This window comes from Euleptes europaea, chromosome 9 (genome assembly GCF_029931775.1).
Source record: "Euleptes europaea isolate rEulEur1 chromosome 9, rEulEur1.hap1, whole genome shotgun sequence".
Lineage (NCBI taxonomy): Eukaryota > Metazoa > Chordata > Lepidosauria > Squamata > Sphaerodactylidae > Euleptes > Euleptes europaea.
In genome coordinates this window covers 58,978,203-58,999,743 of record NC_079320.1, presented here as the reverse complement: position 1 = coordinate 58,999,743, position 21,541 = coordinate 58,978,203, and the positions used below count along the sequence as shown (strand labels likewise).

The window sequence follows — 21,541 nt, the reverse complement described above, 5'->3', positions numbered from 1 at the left end:
TTGTACGATAAGTACAAACTCACAGTAGAAGTACGGTAGATATCGAAGAAAAAACTCTGAGCAAGGCGAAGAAAAACAGGCCTGATTAAAAGCAAAACAACTGCCTTAACTGCCATTGCCTTTGGGTTAGAGTGGGAGTAAATGACTAAAATGTGTCCTAGAAGTTGCCTGCAGAAGACAAACAGAAGATATAGCTATAAAATACATGTTTAGATGTTATTCAAGACGGCTGTGAAAAAGACAAAGGTTGCTTCCAGACGAGGTGTTCGGTCAGGCTGGTTGGTTTTGCCGCTCCTACACCTGAGAAGCCAGCTGGGTGACAAAGAATATTGGTGTTTTCACACACTTTCCAGTTTTTTCACAATCTTTTCCCAAACCTGCTTTCTTTTTTGAAAGATTGCCATAAAACAGGGGTGGATGCTGTGTGAATAGGAAAGTCTGGACCTTTCCGGTTCTGCCAATATTGTTGCCATGTCCCTAAGCCTGTGCTATAGTGAAATGTCAAATAACATTTTAAAAAAACAAAAAATTCCTATAGTACTACAGGGGACTGGGGCAGGGAATATACAGGGAAAACCAGCATGTGAATGCTCCATTGCTACTGAGAACGCCTGTGCATTCACAGCAGCAACAAGAGACTTGTTGTCACTGTGTGGAAGTAAGCACAGTTTACAGATTAATTTTGTCACATCTGAACTGGTAAAGACCGGCCTGTGCTTGTGGAGTTAAAAGCCTGACATGTGAGTTATTTCATATGACTGGGTTGGGGTGTAGATAGTGTGGGGTCAGAGAGAATCTTTGGCCAGGACCACTGTGGTTATTGACAGCCTTAGACAAGAGAGCTTTTAGGCAGTTTCTAGAATGGTTATCATTACAGTAGCCATCCCACACAAAAATTATTTTGGATCCCCTTAGTTCATCTTCCGTCTTCGGTGCAGCCCCACATGTGGGACTGCGCCTGCGCGCAGGCCTGCCACTGGAAACTTTTATTAGCCTAAAACCTCAAAGTGGGGATGCCCCTCCCCCTAGCAGGTGGGGAGAGACTTGGCGCTGAACGCCCGCATGCTCCTGGGAGGAGCATCCCCCTCCCCTCAGTTCCTTTTTTGCCGCCGCCAAGAACGGAGCTTCTTTGCTCTCCCACGAGATCACAATAAATGGAAGATGGACTGCTTGAGTTTCTGGGCCCGGGGAATTTTGTTCCCCCTTTCGCCCCCTATTGCTGGCCCAACTCTTATCTCAAATAATCCAATCAATCTCAGGTGATGTATGAACAGCCATTTTCATAGATATGAATGTAGTTTTTTTGTACAAGTATTTGTTAAATAAAATTGCCTTTTGTTTGTCAATATCAATTGAACCTCAGCTTTACTCTACTTGCAGATACTACTCTCTTTTTAATAATATAATCTAGGTTTGTAACTCTGATAAAATATTGTTGTTGCATTTAAATATGTTATAACTATTACAAAATGACATGAAATCACATGGAACCTGTCTTTCTTCACTTGGTATGAGAGATCCAGCTTGCAAACTTCTCTTGATTGGAAAGATCAAACAGTAGTGACCAAAATTATACATATATTTGATAAATCTGGGGAAAAATAAAACGTAGTTTTGCTGTATAATCTACCATAATGTCTTTACTTGTATAAAACTTTGCAGTAATGAGTTGTGTGAAGGGTAGAACCTGTTGCATTCATGTAAAAACCATCCATCAAAACCAACGCTTCAGATCAAAGTTTTCAAAAAATGTACTGAAACTATTCGGTATTCTATTCTTTTGTGCAAATATGTGCTGCTCCAATAAATAATTATATATTGTAATATATTTTACAGCACAATGGCAGTGCCAAGGCTGTGTACATCCAGAAAAACCAAACATAATATTTTCCTGGTACTTACTCAAAAAAAGTGGTCCATCCAGTCTCATCACTTTTAGTCGCCAAAAGTCCACTGTTGCCATGATATGTAAACAAGACTAGCTCCTGTCCTTGGGCTGTCATGCTTTTCAAACATCCATTAGTACCTATCGTCAACCAAATGACTTGGTTATCAGGAGACACCACTCTCACTGGCATCCGATTGGGATCCCGTCTAATGCGAAGGGTATTTCCATTGCTGTCTGTTACTGCAGTGACATCATTGTCATTACTGTAGCTGAAATTGTACAGATAATCTCCTGTGACTAAATTCATAGTGTACTGGTGAGTACCATTGACATCAAAGATATAGAGTTCCTGATCAGTTGGAGAGGCAACTTCATAAAAGTTGAGAGAATTCAGCAATGGTCTGTTCTTCGATACAGCTCGTATTCGAATATTTCCAAGATCTGCAATATACAACGTTCCATCTGGCGATACAGCTAAGGAAGATGGGGCATTCAGTTTGGTGTCTTTAGCATAACCATCGCCATTCTGGTAGCAGTCACAGTTAACGTCATTCTTGCAATCACATTCAGAGGGTATTCCAGCAACTAAAGAGATCTCGCCATCAGTTGTGACCTGCCTTATTCTGTTAATCTTTTTTTCATCAGTTTCTGTAATGTAAAGCACCCCATTATAAGACACAGCAATAGCTGTGGCCGATTCTAATGTCGTCTGTACTGCATGTTTACCCACTGCGTACTCCACTCCTGGAACCTGGCAATGCATTGGCCTCCCGGCGGCAATACGGACCTGTCGATTTTCAGTAATCTGAAGGACGACATTATTATCCAGCACATATATGGAATTATCCATTGGGTTGATAGCCAAATCTGTGGGCCACTCCAGACGTACCTGAACAAAGGAAAACCATTTTATTACCTGATTCGTTAATTGGCTTCAGTAAAGAGAAATCCTTTGACTAAACTGTAGAATAATTTAGATGTTACTTTTAGAAAATGACATAGCAGAAATATAAACATAAATGCAGCTGTATAAATTGTTGCACTTAACGTGAAGACAACATAGAGAGAAAGTAATTATTTTTCTATGTCATTCGTTTTCTCCCCAAGAGATGGCAATTTTATTTACTAAATAAAAGCTTTAAAAATCAATAGGGGGAATAAAGGTTCTCTCGTGTTTAAAAATTTACAATGGGATTTGATGTTGCAGACTTCAGTAGGATACTTTTCAAATATATTTCCTTCTGTACTTATATTTTATTTACATCCTTGCTCATAATTACTTTATTCTCTGCTATCTCTCAAATTTATGCGTAACAGTGGACAGTACATTTTAGCGCTAATTCTTACATTCTTGGAACCAATTTGCTGCCTTTCTTCCTTACAGAGCTCAAGGAGGCATACCATATAGATGAAATACACAGAATACATAAAATACATAAAAACCAACATTTAAAATAATAATTAAAGACTGCTAGTAACTGAAAAAAAAGGGAATGCTTCATGAATTTGTGTGTCATCCATGTGCAGGGGCCACTTTAATATTTTCCATATTGTTCCAATTTTTAGTGTATGTGCTGCCAAAGAATAAAGTTCCAATAAATTCAGTGCTGCCAACTTATAGAAGACAGTATACTTTTGGATTCCAGCCTAAGTCAAGTAAACTGTTACAAAGTAGTGTGGGTGGCCCAACAGCCAACTTCTTACTGGGAAGCTATTTGCATGTGTGAAATTCATATGAACAAGGACTACTCTGCTCTGGTTAGACCTCACCTAGAATACTGTGTTCAGTTCTGGGCACCACAATTTAAGCAAGATGTAGACAAACTGGAACACGTCCAGAGAAGGGCAACAAAGGTGGTGAGGGGTCTGGAAACCAAGTCCTATCAGGAAAGGTTGAAGGAGCTGGGTATGTTTAGCCTGAAGAGGAGAAGACTGATATGATAACCATCTTCAAGTACTTGAAGGGCTGTCATATAGAGGATGGTGCCAAGTTGTTTTCTGTTGCTGCAGAAGGTTGGACCAGTACCAATGGGTTGAAATTAAATCAAAAGTTTCCGTCTAGACATTAGGAAGAATTTTCTAACAGAGGGGTTCCTCAGAGGAACAGGCTTCCTCGGGAGGTGGTAAGCTCTCCTTCCCTGGAGGTTTTTAAGAAGAGGTTCGATGGCCATCTGTCAGCAATGCTGATTCTATGATCTTAAGCAGATCATGAGAAGAAGGGCATATTGGCCATCTTCTGCGCATGGAGGGGTCATGGGGTGTGTGTGGGGAGTTAGTTGTGAATTTCCTGCATTGTGCAGGGGGGTTGAACTAGATGACCCTGGTGGTCCCTTCCCACTCTATGATTCTATGACTAGGCTACTGCAAGTAGATCTACTGGTGGTATTGGGGTAAGGGAGAAAGGCCAAAAAAGGTATCAGGCCAATAAAGGCCAAAATTCCCTCTATCACCAGAGACTTTCAGTAGTTATGTTCATAGAAAAGGCTGAAACCTGTTGTGTGAAACAGCAGAATGGATCTAGAAGTGTTTCCCACCAGTGGGTTTTCTTACAAGGGGGGGGGCCTGCAGTGTGTTGTTTCAAAGCCAAGCTACTGTCCTCTCTTAAGAACATAAGAAGAGCCCTGCTGGATCAGACCAGAGGTCCATCTAGTCCAGCTTCCTCTGGAGTTCCAGCAACAGGACACAGAGGCCGAAGTCTTCCCCTGATGTAGCCTCCTGGCACTGGTATTCAGAGGTTTACTGCCTCTGAACGTGGAGGTTCCTTTTAGTCACCATGGGTAGTAGCCACTTAAAAATGGACTTTAAAGAGCAAGTGAAGAAAAAAAGGCTGGTCAGTTGTGGAGCAGGATGATATTATCACCCTCATTTGCAGAGACCGGAAAGGGGCAATGAGCGATTTCCTGGCAGACACCTCCTCCCCAAACTGCAACGTCAATGAGGAATACAGCTAGGATATGTTGCAGAAAGCACCAGCTGTTCCTGGGGGAAACAAGTGAAACATGAACATCTTCAAACATCAAATATACCGCACATCAAATCTACTTTTAAAATACCTGGCTAATATGCATGCTGGTGTCACATGTTAGAGGGCGCGCTGAAGTCAGGTCATTTGAGCCAAGTAAGGTGGATATTATTCCATTCTGGTCCACTTTCCTGATCATGGTCCCATCAACAAAGTAAATTAATCCATTCTTGTCTACTGCCACACCTTTAAACCAAAACAAACAAACCTCTGTTTTTCATTTGTCTTCATAAACAACCTGTTTTCCTGCTCCATTTGTTTTTCTGGCTTTCTGCAAAATCTTGTTATGGATTTGAACAGAAACTACACATTTTAAAGATCAAACTGTACAAATTATGGTATTTTACCAGATGTAGCTAGAGCATTAGAACAGCATGTTTAAAAGTAAAACATTGCACTTATTGGGTGCAATCTGCCAAGCACTGCGCCTAAGCAATGACTGTTCATTTCAACAGAACTTGTAGACTGCATTCTTTGTAATTTGCTCAATATAAATTCTTTGGGGCACGTGAAAAATATTTGTAATGCATGACAGTGACTGGCAAATGTTCAGTGTAAAATTTATCAAAGAACTTCACAGATTTGCAATTTTACTTTTGGATGGCTCAGCCAGTGATAAATTGTAAATAAGCTTTTTGGGAAACACTGGATAGAATGGGGAAAAAACTATACAGTGGTAAATGCAATCACATGCTGACTGAACTGCACTTTTCTCTTCAAAAATTGACAGTTTCCTTTACCTTTGGGGCTCATGAGAGTTGCTTCCACCGCCTTGCCCCCATCACCACATCTTGCTTCATCAAATGGGAGGCACTGTTCTCCTGTCCCTGCTACCACGTCAAAATTCTTTGTCAGGTCCTTGGCCCCAGTGAGGGACTTTGGACGATAAATCCGCCGGGTATTCGTGTCAGAAACATACAATTCTCCTGTGACTGGGTCAGTTGCGAGGTAGTATCTGTGCGCCGGGTTACTGCTGCAAAGAAGGGAAGAACACGTTTCAGCATAATGTACACCATACAAAGCACTTGTCACATTGTACAGGACAAGCGATGAAGCAGGTGTGTGTAAGAGATTAACACACCTCCCCCAGTAAAAATAGGCAGCTCTTAATGCTGTTACACAGTTAAGAGAAGACAGGCAGACATTCTAAAGTGCGGTAAAAGCAGTCTGAAATCTTTGAGCTGAACAATGCCTCAGAATGTATTATGCATTGTATTCAAAGAACTCGCCACACTTTAGGTATGCCTGTCTCGACTTTTAGATTTAAGGGCCAATTGTGGTAATCTTGTCTTCTTGTTACAGAATGTTTTTGCAATAAGGTGGTGGAATAAACAAACCTTTTTGCTTCCTTATTTCCTTCATTTTTCGGGGAGTGTTAGCATCAAACCAACAGCTCTGGAGTGGATCATCCTCTGAAGTCCATTAAAAAATGCTTATTTGTTATTGCCTCTTTTTAAAACAAGTAACACAAGTCCCTTGAGTGTGTGATTCATACTTTTTAATATACTAATAATACATTGTTTATCTCACTGATTAGAAGGGCATCTTCATTTGACACACTAGAGATCACTTTTTAAAAACTAAATTCAGTTTCTCTTTCTTTTCAAATGAGCACAGACTTTCACATAAAAAACAAAAGAATATGCTGGCACATCCTTCTAGGAAATAAAGCTATTTCCCAACGAACTTAGAGCATGAGGCTCCATACGCCTCACACAATTATGGCACTCCTCTCCTACGGAACAAGACGCTCCAGAGAATACATTTGTTGCTCAATGGTTTCATGATGCAGAAACTGAACTAGTTGCATCTATGACACTTGATCTGAGTTATGGCGCTGAGAACTGAAATGAACACTGCTGACAATGTTGGATGGCCTGCTAATGCACACCGCCCAAGTGCCAGGACAGCCAATTCCATTTCTAATGTGTTTGCAAATGTACTGCTAAAATGTATCTACCAATCTTGGTGATATCTGAACATCTGTTCGCAAAGAATAGCGGCTCATATTTCATAAATATAGCACAGTGCTAACGTAACACATACCCATGTGGTTCCACTTGCAAAAGACAACAGAGGCCAATGCAAACAAGTTGTGTAGCAGGGACAGTTTTTAAGCAGCGTCCGTCCTGCAAGCTTGCAAGGCAGAACCATATCGATTTATTTCCTTCTAGATTTACAGTGCCATAGGCAACTGGCGGCTCAGGGCTTTCCATCTGGCCAGTAGCACATTCTCCAATTTCAAAGATACCCTGAGCTTAGTATTTATCTTAGCTGCTTTCTCCCGAGCAAGCTGGGGCAAGGGCAAAGAGATCCCTAAAACTATCCTTTCCATTATGAAAAACAGCAAGACTTTTGTAATGTTCTTCTTTTATTAACCAACCTGGGTCCTCATTCTGAGACACAGGAAAAAAGGGCTTAGCTGCTGAATCCTGTGTGTGTGAATCACAACAAGGCAAGAGAGAACATGCAAACTATATAGTGGAAGGGCAGAACTGAGCCATCTGCCTGTATCTTCACTTGCACAGGAATGAGCAAGTAAAGGCAGCTAACATTTGTTTGCCAGTCCTTGCACAGTTCAAAATTGGGCATATCTTAAAAATTAACTGGTGACCACAACCATCGCATGAGAGCCATTTGATGAGAAAAAGCAATCATTAACGCACAGTTGCTACCACCCAATGCAAGCACAACAGGAGAGCCTCCATTTCAACAGACAAAGCAGATCTGTGCATGTATATATCCACATCAATGTGCTCATAAATGATGATGTAAACAAATCCACACAATATTACATTGCTAATTATGACCCTTGTACAAATCTGTGGTGCCCTTGTACAAATCTATGGTGAGACCACGCTTGGAATACTGTGTACAGTTCTGGTTACCACACCTAAAAAAGGATATTGCAGAGCTTGAGAAGGTGCAGAAAAGAGCAACGTGTGCCTTCTGCACACAGACGGTAGGATGTGTGTGTGTGTGAAGTGCTGTCACGTCGCAGGCGACTAATGGCAACTTCTTATGGAGTTTTCAAGGCGAGAGACTAACAGAGGTGGTTTGCCATTGCTGTCCTCTGCACAGCAACCCTGGTATTCCTTGGTGGTCTCCCAACCAAATACTAACCAGAGCCGACCCTGCTTAGCTTCTGAGATCTGATGAGATCGGGCTAGCCTGGGCCATCCAGTCAGGTAGGTTACTGTCTGCTTTACTGTTGATTAGAGTAACAAGTTTGGCTGTGTACAAAAAAGGAGCTGTGCTAAGTACGTTTCAATAAAGTGCTCTTAAGCCACCATGCCAACCTCTTTTTCAAACAAAAGAGCTGTGTTTGGGGAGGGGAGCGGCCTCAGCAGGATAAAATGCGATACACTCCACTCCAAGCAGCCATTTTCTCCAGGGGAACTATTCTCTGTAGTCTGGAGATCTGGTATAATTCCATGAGATCACCAGGTCCCACCTGGAGATTGACAACCTTAGTCAATAGCATTTAGCACTCTAACATAGGTAATGGGTTGGAACCAACCAGCTTTTCTGCTGCTGAAAACGGCACCACCTCTGACCAACAAAAAGGCTACGTTGTATGGACAAAGGTCTTTTGGGATGGGGGTTGTAGTAAGGAGGGGAAATGTGAGATTGAGTAAAAAAAGATACCTGGATTCAGCCACATAAAAAGATTAGTGCTGATACTGTAGAACTCCTCAATCCCATTCTGCTGACTCAGAATCCCAGACCACAATTTTCTGAACATGATCCAAGAGAAAATATTTGAACCACTTGAGCTCTACATCCCCTGATTCCTATTGTCTGCTCTAAGCACTTCAGAAGAATTGAGTGGTCAATGATGTCAAAAGCAGCTAACAAACTGAGCAAAACAAAAAAGAAGGATTTCTTTTATCAAATTGCAAGCAGAAATCTTCCAGCAGAGCAACCAAAGTTGTCTCTTCAACAAGCCCAAAGTGAAGCTGAAAAGGATCAAGGGCAAATGAGCAATCCAGAAAACCATGGAGTTGATAATCCTCTCAATTATCGTCATAGCAAAGGTGAGAACAGCTTATAAGCAGACAAAACCTCCTTATCAAGAGAAGGGGTTTTAAAAGAAAGGATAAATAACAACATCCTTCACAGCTTTCGGAAAGCCCTCCTCTATTACAAAAGCATTAATCATTTTCAATGTCAGTTCCCTCATCTTGTTCCTAAAACAATTTACCAACCAGGAAGGGCAAGAATCCAAACTGCAGGATCCTGTCATCTGTGGTCAACAATACCCACACAAATCTATCTTTTAAAAAGGACTGGATATATCTAATACTCCGAAACGATTATCAGGTTTGAATGGATAAGAGAGATTTTGTTGGCAAAGAACCATAAAAAATGTTATCACCGGGCCTACAGTTGAGGACAATGATGGTTCCATTCTAGCTGCCCTCAATCTTCCTGTCCCCCTTCTTTTCCCTGCTCCCTTCCTTTCCCCTCTCTCTGCTTCCTCCCTGATTGATCTCCCCATTATTGACATTGTCTTGTGGGGGCACTGTCTTTTTATATTTGGTAGGATTTTAAATGTTAACCTACATATTTATATGGAGTATTTATTTTAAATTGTATATTTTAACTGTTGTTAGTTGCCCTAAGCCAGACTCTAGTCGGGAAAGGGTGGGATAAAAATCAAATAAATACATAAATAAATAAACAAATCCCTATCAGCCAATTCCCTATCATTGTAAGACTATTTCTGCAATCCTAAGGACATTTGCCTGGCAATAAGCCCCATTGGATAACATAAGGTTCACTTCTGAGTAGACTTTCTTATGATTATTTCCTTAAAGTGCAATCCAATGAAAAGTTACACCCTTCTTAACCCCTGGATTTAGAAAGGTCTAACGCTGCTTAGGACTGCAATGAAAACTAGGAGCATCAACTGACAAGTTATTGTAAATAACGAGTGGAAGTGATTCAGCGGATGCCATGACAGTGTAAAAGTACTGCCACCTCACTGGCTTTCCATAATTGTCTAGCTAACCCAGTACTACAAAGGGGTTAATGTTGGCATTGTACATGGAAGATCAATTCTTTGACCCATTGAACATTGCTTATATTACTGCAGTGTGTTGGAATAACATGCAATCAATCAGTACAGTCAAACCAAGCATTTAAAAATGATGAGCTATGATCTAAACAGAAAGGAATAATAGCTTAAAATAATATGCCATAGTTGCTTTTCATCTGCCTTTTTAATTTTTTTAGTGAACAGCATGAATTGGGTGCAGCTTTTCATTTGAATGGACATGTGACAAATATAAATGGGGTTATTACGCAACTCTGAACTTTATACAAAGATGCTAGTAATACATAAGAAAAATATTGGGGTTCTTACGCAACTCTGAACTTTACACAAAGATACTAGTAATACATAAGAAATATAATAATGCTCTTATTTGTATGGGTTCCTATAATCTCTTTGTTGAATGATTTGCTGATTCTGTATAGACTGTGAGACCCTTTCAGAAAGAGACATGCTTTTATTTTTTTTGTCTGAACAGTACTAGCTGCACAGACAGTGCTTTAAGCATCGTCATCATTGTTGTCATCAAATCTATATACCTAAACTAACCTTTTGGACACTTGGTTATAGAATGATGACTGAGATAGTAAATGAAACCAAAGGATCTAAAGAAAATAGGACCCCCCCCCCCATTTTGCCAAGTCACATAAGCTCAACAAAAAAGAAAAAAGAACACCTAAAACATCATACCTTTTTTATATGGTGAAAGAATATAGCTCAGAGAATGAACTAATATAAGGTAGGGGTGCCAACCTCCAGGTGGGGCCAAGAGATCTCCTGGTATTACAACTGATCTCCAGGTGACAGAGATCAGTTCCCCTGGAGAATATGGAAGCTTGGGCAGGGGGACTCTATAGTATTATACCTGCTGAGCTACCTCCCTTATCCAAACTCCATCCTCCCCAGGCTCCACCCCCCAAAATCTCCAGGTGTTTTCCAACCTAGAGTTGGCAACCCTAATATAGGGGAATTTTACTGAGTTTTGTGGAAGGAGACTTACAGTGCATTCCTCAGGAGAGTTACTCCAGTCTAAGTCCATTCATTTCAATGGGCTTAGACTGGAATAACTCTCCTGAGGAATGCACTGTTAGGCCTAGTCATGGCTGCTGATGCAACTGTATGAGGATCATAGTATTTCAGACTGCTGACAGAAGCCTACATGATTTAATGCACCACTATACAAAAAAGGTATCCACACAAAAAACTAGCATGTCAGAAAGAAGACTAATACCAAGAAAGACTGAATCATGAGAGCAACAGCAGTATGAAATGGTTCTGCTCAAGCAAAGGTCAACCTCTTCAGTGAGAACTAGGCCCAAAGTGGACTAAGGAGTCATTATTGAATGAGAATGCAGAAAGAGACGGAAGAAGGAATGAGACGGAAAAATACCTGCACTGAAGGAATGCTCATGATCAAATGGAGTAAGAGGGAAGGACAGCAGGAACATCTTGTAAGGACTCATACATTCATTTTTCACAGAATCACTGAATGACTATGTTTGCAAAAGAGCCAAATGGGATGTGGCACACAGGAGAAGAGCTGGGTGGGCACAAAGCATCAGGAGCACAGAAAGGAAGCTTAAAGCAGAAAGTTCAAAGAGAGAAGAAGGAAATCAGAGAAGCAGGCGAGGAAGAACACTGTACCCTGCCACTACCAGTTAAGGTGGGAAGAAGGAAGATGTGATGAAGGAAAGTTTAGTGCAAGAAAAAGGAAAACCAATACAATCCACTCTCAGATCTGTTGAAAACAAGCTTATCTAATGAAATCCTAGGTTCCCTGAGCTTGGTTAGCAGCCAATCCTCAAGGTGTTCTGCCTATGAGTTTGAAATAACTGCACACCATATGGTCAGCATAATGTTTCTTCATACCAAATAATTTCCTTCAGATTTCTACTAAGGAGGTATTTAAAATCCTAAACACAGCAATCCATAGTTGCCATAGTTTTAAGCATGAAGTAAGTGATGCAATTTTGAATTCAGATTACTTTTATATAGGAAATATATATAATGAAAGGCAGATTATCATCCGTAGTGTTAGGAAATGATTTTTTTTAATCAAAGACACTCACATTTAGTTGTCTTGTGAATGGTAACTTAAAAGAAGTATTTGTAATAAAATGTATTGTTCCAACACAGATGGTCATTAAAGCGACCAGGCTGGGCCTTAACCGAATTTTCCACATTTAGATGGGGAGGTGATTTTCATTAGTTCCCTCCCGCTGCAGCCTGTGACATTTCTACCCAATCTTGCTGTCAGGGGGTCAGTGGACTCCTGGAAACAGGGTGTACAGGGTGTACCTGAAGTTCGCATCAGGAGAACGTATGAAAATCGCTCTCACCTTCCTCAAGTGGAATAGTTAAGATATCTCAATTTGAAAGATGTTGCTATAATGAGCAATAGTTCTTACTATAGTCCTCCTTGTTAGCATTATTGGTCCTTCTTGTTAACAAGATTAAATCAATGAAAATGTTCATATAATGCTAATGGAAATATACTGACAAGTGCAATACTTATTGCTTCTGGATTTAGAAGAACCTTCCTAGTACGTTAGAAAATGAAATTAACTGTAAAACTGCCGGGCCTGAGCAAGACATATGAATCTCTGAAGATTAATCATTAACATGGTCAATGAGAACCTCCCCTCCCGAGACTTCAAAAGGTTTGACACAATCTCTGGTCTCTGGAGATCACCAATAATAATCCCGGCAAGCTGTAAAAGTGGATGTTCCTTGACAAATGTGAGATATGTTGCTGCTTTTGTACTTGGATGAAACATTTACCTAATGTAAGCCATATAAGATATATTTGGTGCAGTAAAAATCCTTTGTATGCAGAAAAATAATACCTGTGCTATTGAAGATGCCTCTGTGGCCCTTGGCATATCTTTGCAACCTTGACTGTACATCTTCTCAAAAGAGCTAAATTCAAGATGAATATACTACTGTCTTTCTCCCTCTAGGAATTTCCTTGGAACACCACCAGACTATAAAGGAAATGTACCTTGTACTACACTAACTTCGGTTGTAACTTTCCATCAAAACATTTCAGAGTTGCCTCCCTCATGACTAGCTTCTAGAAGACAGATCACAGGATTGCAAACTATGGTTCAGAGCGTCTACCACCCTTCCCTACTTCTGTTTATACGAAGACCATTCTGAAACAGTATACACTAAAGTACTGTTAAATAATATTTACCAATATATAAAAAACTGAAAAGTGATAAAGTACTAGAAAACTTAGCAACGCAATGACAATTATACACAAGGCATATATTTTTTAAAAATTGTGAATTAAAAAAGAACCATTAAAGCATCACAGATTCTCAGTGGGAAATGCGCTGAAATTAAAGATGAAACAATGAACCACCACAGCATGTATAATGAGAACATCCATTGACTACTATGATTATCTTTCAAAATAAATGCGACTATTATGGTTGCTGTGAATTCTGAAGCACAGTTACACTCTTCTAAGTCAACTGAAATCATAAGGACATAAGAAAGGCCCTGCTGGATCAGACCAAGGCCCATCAAGTCCAGCAGTCTGTTCACACAGTGGCCAAACCAGGTGCCTCTAGGAAGCCACAAACAAGACGACTGCATTGAGCTTAGAAGGATATAACTCTGTTTAGGATTGCACCAGGAATCATAGGAAAAAACGTTACCTCACTGATACTACACAAACTAACATATGTGAAACATTAGTTCTTCAATATGAAACCTTTCCTCAAAAAGGAAGAAAACTCACATGAAGCCGCATAGCCAGAAGCAGAGTGAATTTCAACAGAAAACCAGCATAAGGGGGGAGGAATAAAATATAGGTCTCTAGAGATTTATGTAATGAAAAGGTGGTGGTGGGGAACCAACTTTAAATAGGGAGGGCTTCTGAATTGCACCCTGCATCATGTCTGACACATTTGGCAGCCATGCCACACAGCACTGATGAAATTCTTGTGTGCAAGGAGGAATTCTGCACTTTTTGGTTAGCTTTTTAAAGAATCTAACCACTCTTGACTGAGGAAAAGCAAGTGCTGTGTTGCCTGCAGTTTTTCTATCCTTAGTGTTTCTAGTCAGAATGAAGCGGGAACCACCTACAGCTTGCTGTTCTTTGCTGGTATGAAGGATAAGTCTGGGTCCCACACATGGCATGATTTCTCTATTCTTGATTACTGTACACTTGATGACTGGCAGACAGACGTGTGAATGGACTACTGATGAAGACGGCATTTCAGGTGAAAGCTTTGTCTGTGGCACTGAGGGCAGACCTAGGACAGGGCATTAACAAGAAACAAGGATGATGTCGATCAGAGGAGGTTGTCAGTGAAAACGCAACAGGGGCAATCCTTTAAAGACTTACTAAAGAGGGGAAACAAGAACAAGCCAATAAAAATTCTTTAGTTTGGACGGAAACGGAATTTGTCTTACACTGAACAGTACCAAGACTACCAACATGATATAAGGCAAAAAATAGTCACCCAGAGTTGTTATTTTTAAAGAGCACTCCTTCTTTGTAATCATGAAAGTTTTTACAACACTTACAATATTTGTTCATTCTTTTACTAAGCAGGAAGAATGTAGGTAAAAATGATTCTTACCTATGTCTAAAATCTTTATTTCTTGGTGGGAAGGCAAGTAAAGAAAGAGTAAGAAGAGAGAAAATAGTTAAGAAGGAATGTTAAAAGAGGAACAGTAAATAGGTTATGATGCAGGTAAGGTTGGCGATTGTAACTCTGCTCAATCTTTTTGATTATCTGCAACTGAAATATTTTGACACCTATTTGCATGAGTAAATGCTTTTAGAAATAGTCCCATTAAAATCATTTTAAATATTATTTTTAAAGCATTTACAGTTTTATTGCATTGTTCAAATGTATAGGGAGACAGCGTCAAACAACTGAGCTATAACAGCACTATTTAGAAAGTGTTTAGGAAAATATATACCTTAGCTCAAGAACACTTGTAACATTTCCAGATGGAAATATCCGTCGAACATAGTTGAAATCTCCCACATAAAGACTTCCATTAATACCACAAGCTAAGGCTACTGGAGCCAAAAGTTTATTGCCATCTGCTTGACCATTACAACTCGGGCAAGAAATGCTTCTCCGTCGACCATTACCCATGATACTACTGACAACTGGAGGCTGCTGAGAGATGAACTGGTTTTCCCCATTGCCTTTGTACAGGATTCCTGAAGAAAACACAAATATGATTTTCCATGTTAATGGCACATTTTTTCCCAAGAACAAGACTGAATTTAGCATCTAAATGCATCTAACATTCTGAAAAGTGATTGGGTTGAATCTTGAGTACTATCAGCAGAAGATACAGACCTTTGCACAGAAGATGCACCTTCCCCCAGGAAGTGGATTCTTGCAGAACAGTATCAGGGAAATGTGGTAGGAATCCATTAGGGGACCATTCCCCTGCCCCCCACTGCTGCCCTCTAATGTGCATTAGTTGCCAAGGGTCCCTCAACGACAGAAACCTACTTTCCAAGCTGGAAAGGACTCTGGGGGGATTAGGCATGGACCACGGCAATGGTCAGTACCCCTTCTGCTGACGGTATTCAGGATCCAACTCTTTATATGTCACCAGGGCAGGAATCTAAATAAGGCTCTACATTCACAGTAGCACTTCTATTTAAAAACAAAACAAAAACTAACCATAGCAGATTCCTAGAAGTGAGCCGGACCTGAGTTTGGGCTCTGAATACCTGACACAATTAGCCCATTCCAGTAGGAAAACTGTGCCAACAGATGGGCAGGCATTTTTCTGGAATTGAAAAGTTCAGTACAAGGAGTCAGAGTAATTTGTGTGCAGCCCAATTAGTTTTCCTTGAATAGCATTAATCTTCTGTTGGTGGACTAAGTCAGCCTTCTGATCCCCCTCCTACCTTCCAGCAGATACCTGGAACTATCCAAGATAGTAACTGTTTTGTAGAATGGACCTGTGAGAAACATATGCATAGAACCCATGTTGTACATGATTCCCCCTGTTAGGCTGAGACAATCGATGTATTCGTATGATTTCTTCTGAAATCATATGGCTTGAATAAATTGCATAGCTGCTATGAAGTACCACAGGTCCACCACTACATAGAGCGAACTCAGTAAACTGTTGCTGCAAAAAATGGTTTGTGCCAGTCTCAAGATCACAGTGGAAAAGGGTCTTTATTGAATACACAATAGTAATAATTTATCTCTGGTAGTAGGCTCTATAACGTATCAGCAGTTCAGTACTCGTCTGTCAAGCACAACAAAAAATGTTTTGGCGGGTCACCTGCCCTTTAAACCTAATTCTGCTTTAAGGCATCAACAATCATTGGAGAAAAGACAAAGTACTTCACCAGCATCATTTTTCACAACCTTCACAAGAGATGTGGGGAAGCAATATACGTGCCTAATGTTAGGCTTTCACAGCCAGAGCTATATTCTGCTAGATGTGACCACTATCCTCATTATTATCCAGATCAATGACTCAATCAAGGTCTGCTGTGAGAACTGCCAGCTATTATTGTTGCACTCGTTCCACAATAAATCTCAATGTGGTATAATCCATGCAAACCGCATGTCACTTTGCACTGTATAGCAATACTTATTTTATTGACTGAGTGCTCAGCATTTTAAAGACAACCTTGGTGCTAATGATTATAATGTTCACCCCACAATAATGGTTAAAATCATCAATCTGCCAAAAAATAAATAATCCAATGTTTTTAGGAAATTTTAGAAAGAGCTTTCTGTACCCCAAGGCTACTTTTAAGCTGAATCTTGATGGGATAAATATTTCCTGTAAGTACACAGAGTTAGGCTATGCCAATTACTCTTCTAATGCCATGTAATTGGAGAGGGGTAACTACCAGAGAAAATCTACATTATGAATTCTGGGGAAATGACAATAAAATGAAAACTTTAAAAGAAAAGTCTTCTAAATAAGGCTGCAACATAACAGCACATGGAATACTTTTATCCATGAACAGTTGGAGCAAGAATGCCCTAATGGAATCTGAAACACCCCTCCTATGATTACATCATTTATGACAATCAGGAAACCATAATTTTGCTGAAATAGCTGAGTTCTATAATTTTCATCAGAGGTATCATACAAGTCAGCACTCTGCACTAAGGCGCCTGATTTATTCTGTCATTACTTTGAAAAATTGCCCCTTCACATCTCTCTTCTATTACTACAGAGGGGAAAGATGAACATTAGAATATTTATTGCAGTGATTCAAGGTGTCCGCATAAACACCTGTCACTGTCTTTGCTCCATTGTGAATAAATTTCCCTAGCTCATCCACCCTGTCATTACAACTAGCCACTTTATTTATTCAATTAGACAGGCATCATTTTGAAAAGTTATTACTTGTCAAATTGTCGCCTGAGCATGAATTTAAACATGTAGCTGCCTTGCCTTTTGATCACAAACCACCCAATAACAAGGGAAAGAAAGCAAAATGGAAAAACACACACAAAGATAACTCTTTAATCATACATATTTGATTTCCAAAGGGCAAATTCTTCTGACCTCCTGAAGTGATGGTTATCAATGGTACATTTCTCAATTGTTAACCTCTTTCTCCCATTGACATGTATTGTAATCACATGGCAACATCTCTAGACGGAGTAGCCGATTTCATAATAGCTAGACTACAACATTATTCCAAGGAAGACCCTATTTTTTAGCACTTTAAACTCATTTTGAGTTAAGATGCTTGGGGTGTTAACTGAACTATTTATTAAAAAATAAAGTTATCTGTTACCTCAGACATAACACATAAATGACACTGATTTTAAAGGAACTGGCAACCAAATAAGTATACTAACAGTACTAACCTAAACAGAGTCACACCCTTTAAAGTCTATTGAAATCCATGAACTTAGAAGGCTGTAACTCTCCTTAGGAAAGCACTGTTAAGATCACATCGTAATAGAACAATCCATTGGGCACTTCTCATGCATAAAGAATCTCAAATGGGACCTGTGTTATTTTTGCTGCCTACTACATTTTAGTGAAAAATGAACTAGATGTTATGGTGAATACCAAAAACAGTAGCCCTCTGTCTCCTCCCCAGCTCTTGCCCAGTGGCATCAAAACACATGATTCTGTGCTCCCACCCACCCCGCTCTTGACAGGCTATAATTTGCAGCAGTTAAGTATTTTGCAGATTTATATTACCAGAAACAACTAGGGGGAAACAAAGTGCAGGTGCCTGTGCAGCACAGTGACGTCACATGTCCCATTTTGAACTATTAAACGAAGGAGGGGAGGAGATACTGGAATGGTATTTGCCTCACAGGGATATCACCTCACCTTGTTTAATATCGCTAGCACTGATGTTCAAACTCCCCCTGTATCAGACTATGAATTGACATGATCAAATCATTATGAATCACAAAGAAGACATAAAGATGAAATACTAACATTAAGTTTAATAAATCTTACCATTCTGAATATCTAAGACATGATGCTTATCTAGTGTCCAGCCACCCATATTGGAAGCATCCAATTCATAGCCTTGCAAAATGGCAGTCCGTTTTTCCCACAGTGTTAAATCCAAACAAGATTCATATTCATAACCTACAGACACTGGAAAGAAAGAAAAAATCTTTCAACTATAAATTGATTTATTTTTGATATTGAGAACTCGTTTATTTCAATTTCCTAGTCTTATTCACATATGACTTTCAACTGTTTAAATGTTTTATAACTACTTAATTATCCAGATTTTAACAATGTAAGCTAAAAAAAAGTATGGAACATACAAGCTGAAAGAAATACCCTTTAAAATTTAAATTATTGTTACATCAACAAATGCTATCAAGCATTCATTGAAAGCAAGGAGAGAGTTATTTTGTTTTAAGTCAAAGTTGGGAATTCCTGTATAACAAATGTAAAATAAACAACTTTGGAATATTTGCAGGAGATCCAGATTTTAAAAGATTTATTTATATTCATTTCTGATTAATACTGTCTGCTTGGGTTCTCTGTGCTTCACACTGTTAGGATGACAATTTAGCAGTTTTAACTGGACTAACTTTAGAAACAAAGTGGGAGGAAAAGCTTTCTTTAAGTGACAACATATCTGGGGCAGGAATATGGTCGCCAATCTCCTGGTGAGCCTGGAGCTCTCCTGGCCATACAAGTGATCTCCAGATAACAGAATTTCCATCCTTGAACTGGCAATCCTAGGCAGGGATGGAGCTAATGCCTTTGCACTGTAATAATTCTAGAAGCCTAAATTCTGGGCGTTGCTTCTTGTCAAGCCTGGCAATTAATCAGAGAGCACACTTTAATCTGTGATGGATGTTTCAATCAATTGAATTGAATTGACTGATTAAAACTTGAATTTTCATATACATTATACTGATGCTCTAAAAAAATAGTTTGAAGGTTCTGTATAATAGCAATTTAAGTCAATTAAAATCATTTTGTTGTTTGAAAGCTTCAAACAGAGACCTTTTCTTTACAGCCTTAAACCAGTTACTTTCAATTATTAGTTGGGTGATCTGTGATCATTACCAATGCAACCTGATTGTTGTGTGTTGGAGGTGTACTGTTAACAAAATGTTTCCATACAGTGCTGTGGCTCAGTGGTAGAGCATCTGCTTGGCATACAGAAGGTCCCAGGTTCAAACCCCGGCATCTCCAGTTAAAGGGACTAGGCAAGTAGGTGATATGAAAGACCTCTCTGCCTGAGACCCTGGAGAGCCGATGCCAGTCAGAGTAGACAATACTGACTTTGATGGACCAAGGGTCTGATTCAGTATGAGGCAGCTTCATGTGTTCAAGATGCTGTAATACCAACAACTTTTTCTTTAAGTCCATTCCTGAAACCTGCAGCAGACGGGGACAGCGTGGCTGTGGCACCGCCACCACAGAGGTTCGTGGCTGCTGCAGGTTTAGGCATTTCCCCCCCAAATTTTTTAAAGGGGGGAAAGCCTTATAAAGAACAGCGATGCTGTGTCAACAAAAAGCTGACGCAGCACCACTGTTACAAAAGGGGCGTTCCTGGGATGAAAGGGGTTAGGAAGCTGCCTACCAGCAGCTCCGCCCCCCAGAACGTCCCAGGAACGCCTTCCAGGACGCCCGCACAAGGACTTGCGCTGGCAGGACTCTGGCGGGAGGTTGAGCAGGCATCCAAGGGCTGCACTGCCCTGGCTGTCCAGGGGGGCCGTTGCAAGTGGCACAATGCCGGCATCAATGCCAGTTTGCATGGCGCAGGTGACACAGACAACAGCATCAGGGTCATGTCCCCTCCTAAGGCGATTTGGCCCCCTACCGTAGGAATGCGCTCTTAGTCACAGCAAATATTTTTCTATCAAATTTGTTGATAAATATCAGTGGCAGCTTATTGCTATAGTTTCAAAGTATTACAAAACAAAACAAACAACCCCCCATTGATTACCAACAGCAAAACAAGTAAGACATACCAACAGCTTCAGATAAACCATAGACCTTCTGGTTATATGCGTCAGTTTTATCCCATATAAATGTGTAAGCCAAATTAGGGGATGCAGGGAACCATTTTTGGAAAAGTCTCCCCACCACTGCCACCATGAGATGAACTTTCATTAAGTTAAAGGGTATCACTGATTGAGTCATGGTGATCTTAAGAACAGATTTATATCCTGCAGCTCTGGAGCTTAAGTATGACAGTTTCAAATCGGTTCCTGGGATTGTCGTCTCCTCATGCAGGACCTAAAACATGGAACAGAAAAATAAGTTGAACTTGGTTACTACTTTACTGCAAGAAAGTGATGCAATCAGAAACAATATCTGAACTGTATTTTATAGGAAAATAAATCTTTGAAACACAGTAATAAACCTGTACTTTCATTATATAAACTTTTGGGGCATGATCCAACAACTTTGTTAGGATGAATAAGTACAGAAATATTTGTGCAAACCATATTCCCAACAGTAACTGCAACCTGGGAAAGAACGTCATTCCCTTATGTACAAAAGACTGCGGTTTTTTGTTCTTAGAAAAGACCATTTATCTGAAACAAAATCACAGTCGCAACAAATGACTCACAGCTGTTCATGTATTGTTGCTTTGAAATCAAACCTCCTCCCTGCACCATACCATCTCAAAAAATTGGTTTGCAACCTCTACAGCAGCTTATTGTGCAATATAAAGGTGCTACTGCTTGTGAAACACAATGGCCAAGCCCCCTTATTGGTGTGGAACTAACTGCACATTTCTTAGGATCCTGGCCTTTTACTTTTTTATATAAAATAGCTTTAGTTAGAATTACCTCTTTCTGCCAGCCTCTCTATACTCAATGTTTTATACTCCATATCAATTTTCCACTTACAATTTATTATGTTTAGGTACTCAGTTTTTGAGGAAGACAACAACAGTGGAATCCTAAGCAGACTTATACCCATCAATGGACTTGGAACGGTGCATATATGGGGGTAACTTCGCTTATGATTGGACCATGATTACTTCTCTAAGGACACCCCCCCCATTTTTTCAGTGTTAGGAGAAGGAATTGTTACGTTCCCTGCATTTCCCCGTTTAGCTAGAAAGACAGTAAATAGTCCCACAGCAATTCTGAGAGAC

General features: G+C 40.0%; 1 protein-coding gene and 1 non-coding gene across 9 annotated transcripts in view; both read right to left on the bottom strand.

Moving 5' to 3' along the window:
- Positions 1-21,541, bottom strand: part of TENM3 (teneurin transmembrane protein 3) — a 469,013-nt gene that overhangs the window by 38,982 nt on the left and 408,490 nt on the right. For 5 of the 8 annotated variants that reach the window (XM_056855868.1, XM_056855871.1, XM_056855870.1 and 2 more), the window contains 7 exons: positions 20,403-20,670; positions 18,415-18,558; positions 14,908-15,157; positions 14,562-14,582; positions 5,651-5,883; positions 4,942-5,096; positions 1,903-2,777 (listed from right to left, as the gene is read on the bottom strand). In XM_056855868.1, coding sequence (XP_056711846.1) covers positions 1,903-2,777; positions 4,942-5,096; positions 5,651-5,883; positions 14,562-14,582; positions 14,908-15,157; positions 18,415-18,558; positions 20,403-20,670 — 1,946 coding nt within the window. The remainder of the gene's footprint in view (positions 1-1,902; positions 2,778-4,941; positions 5,097-5,650; positions 5,884-14,561; positions 14,583-14,907; positions 15,158-18,414; positions 18,559-20,402; positions 20,671-21,541) is intronic. The other 3 variants (XM_056855869.1, XM_056855873.1, XM_056855875.1) reach the window with 1 other exon arrangement.
- On the bottom strand, positions 3,371-3,474 carry LOC130483145 (U6 spliceosomal RNA). The gene has a single exon (XR_008933567.1). It is a non-coding gene; the product is annotated as a U6 spliceosomal RNA (small nuclear RNA).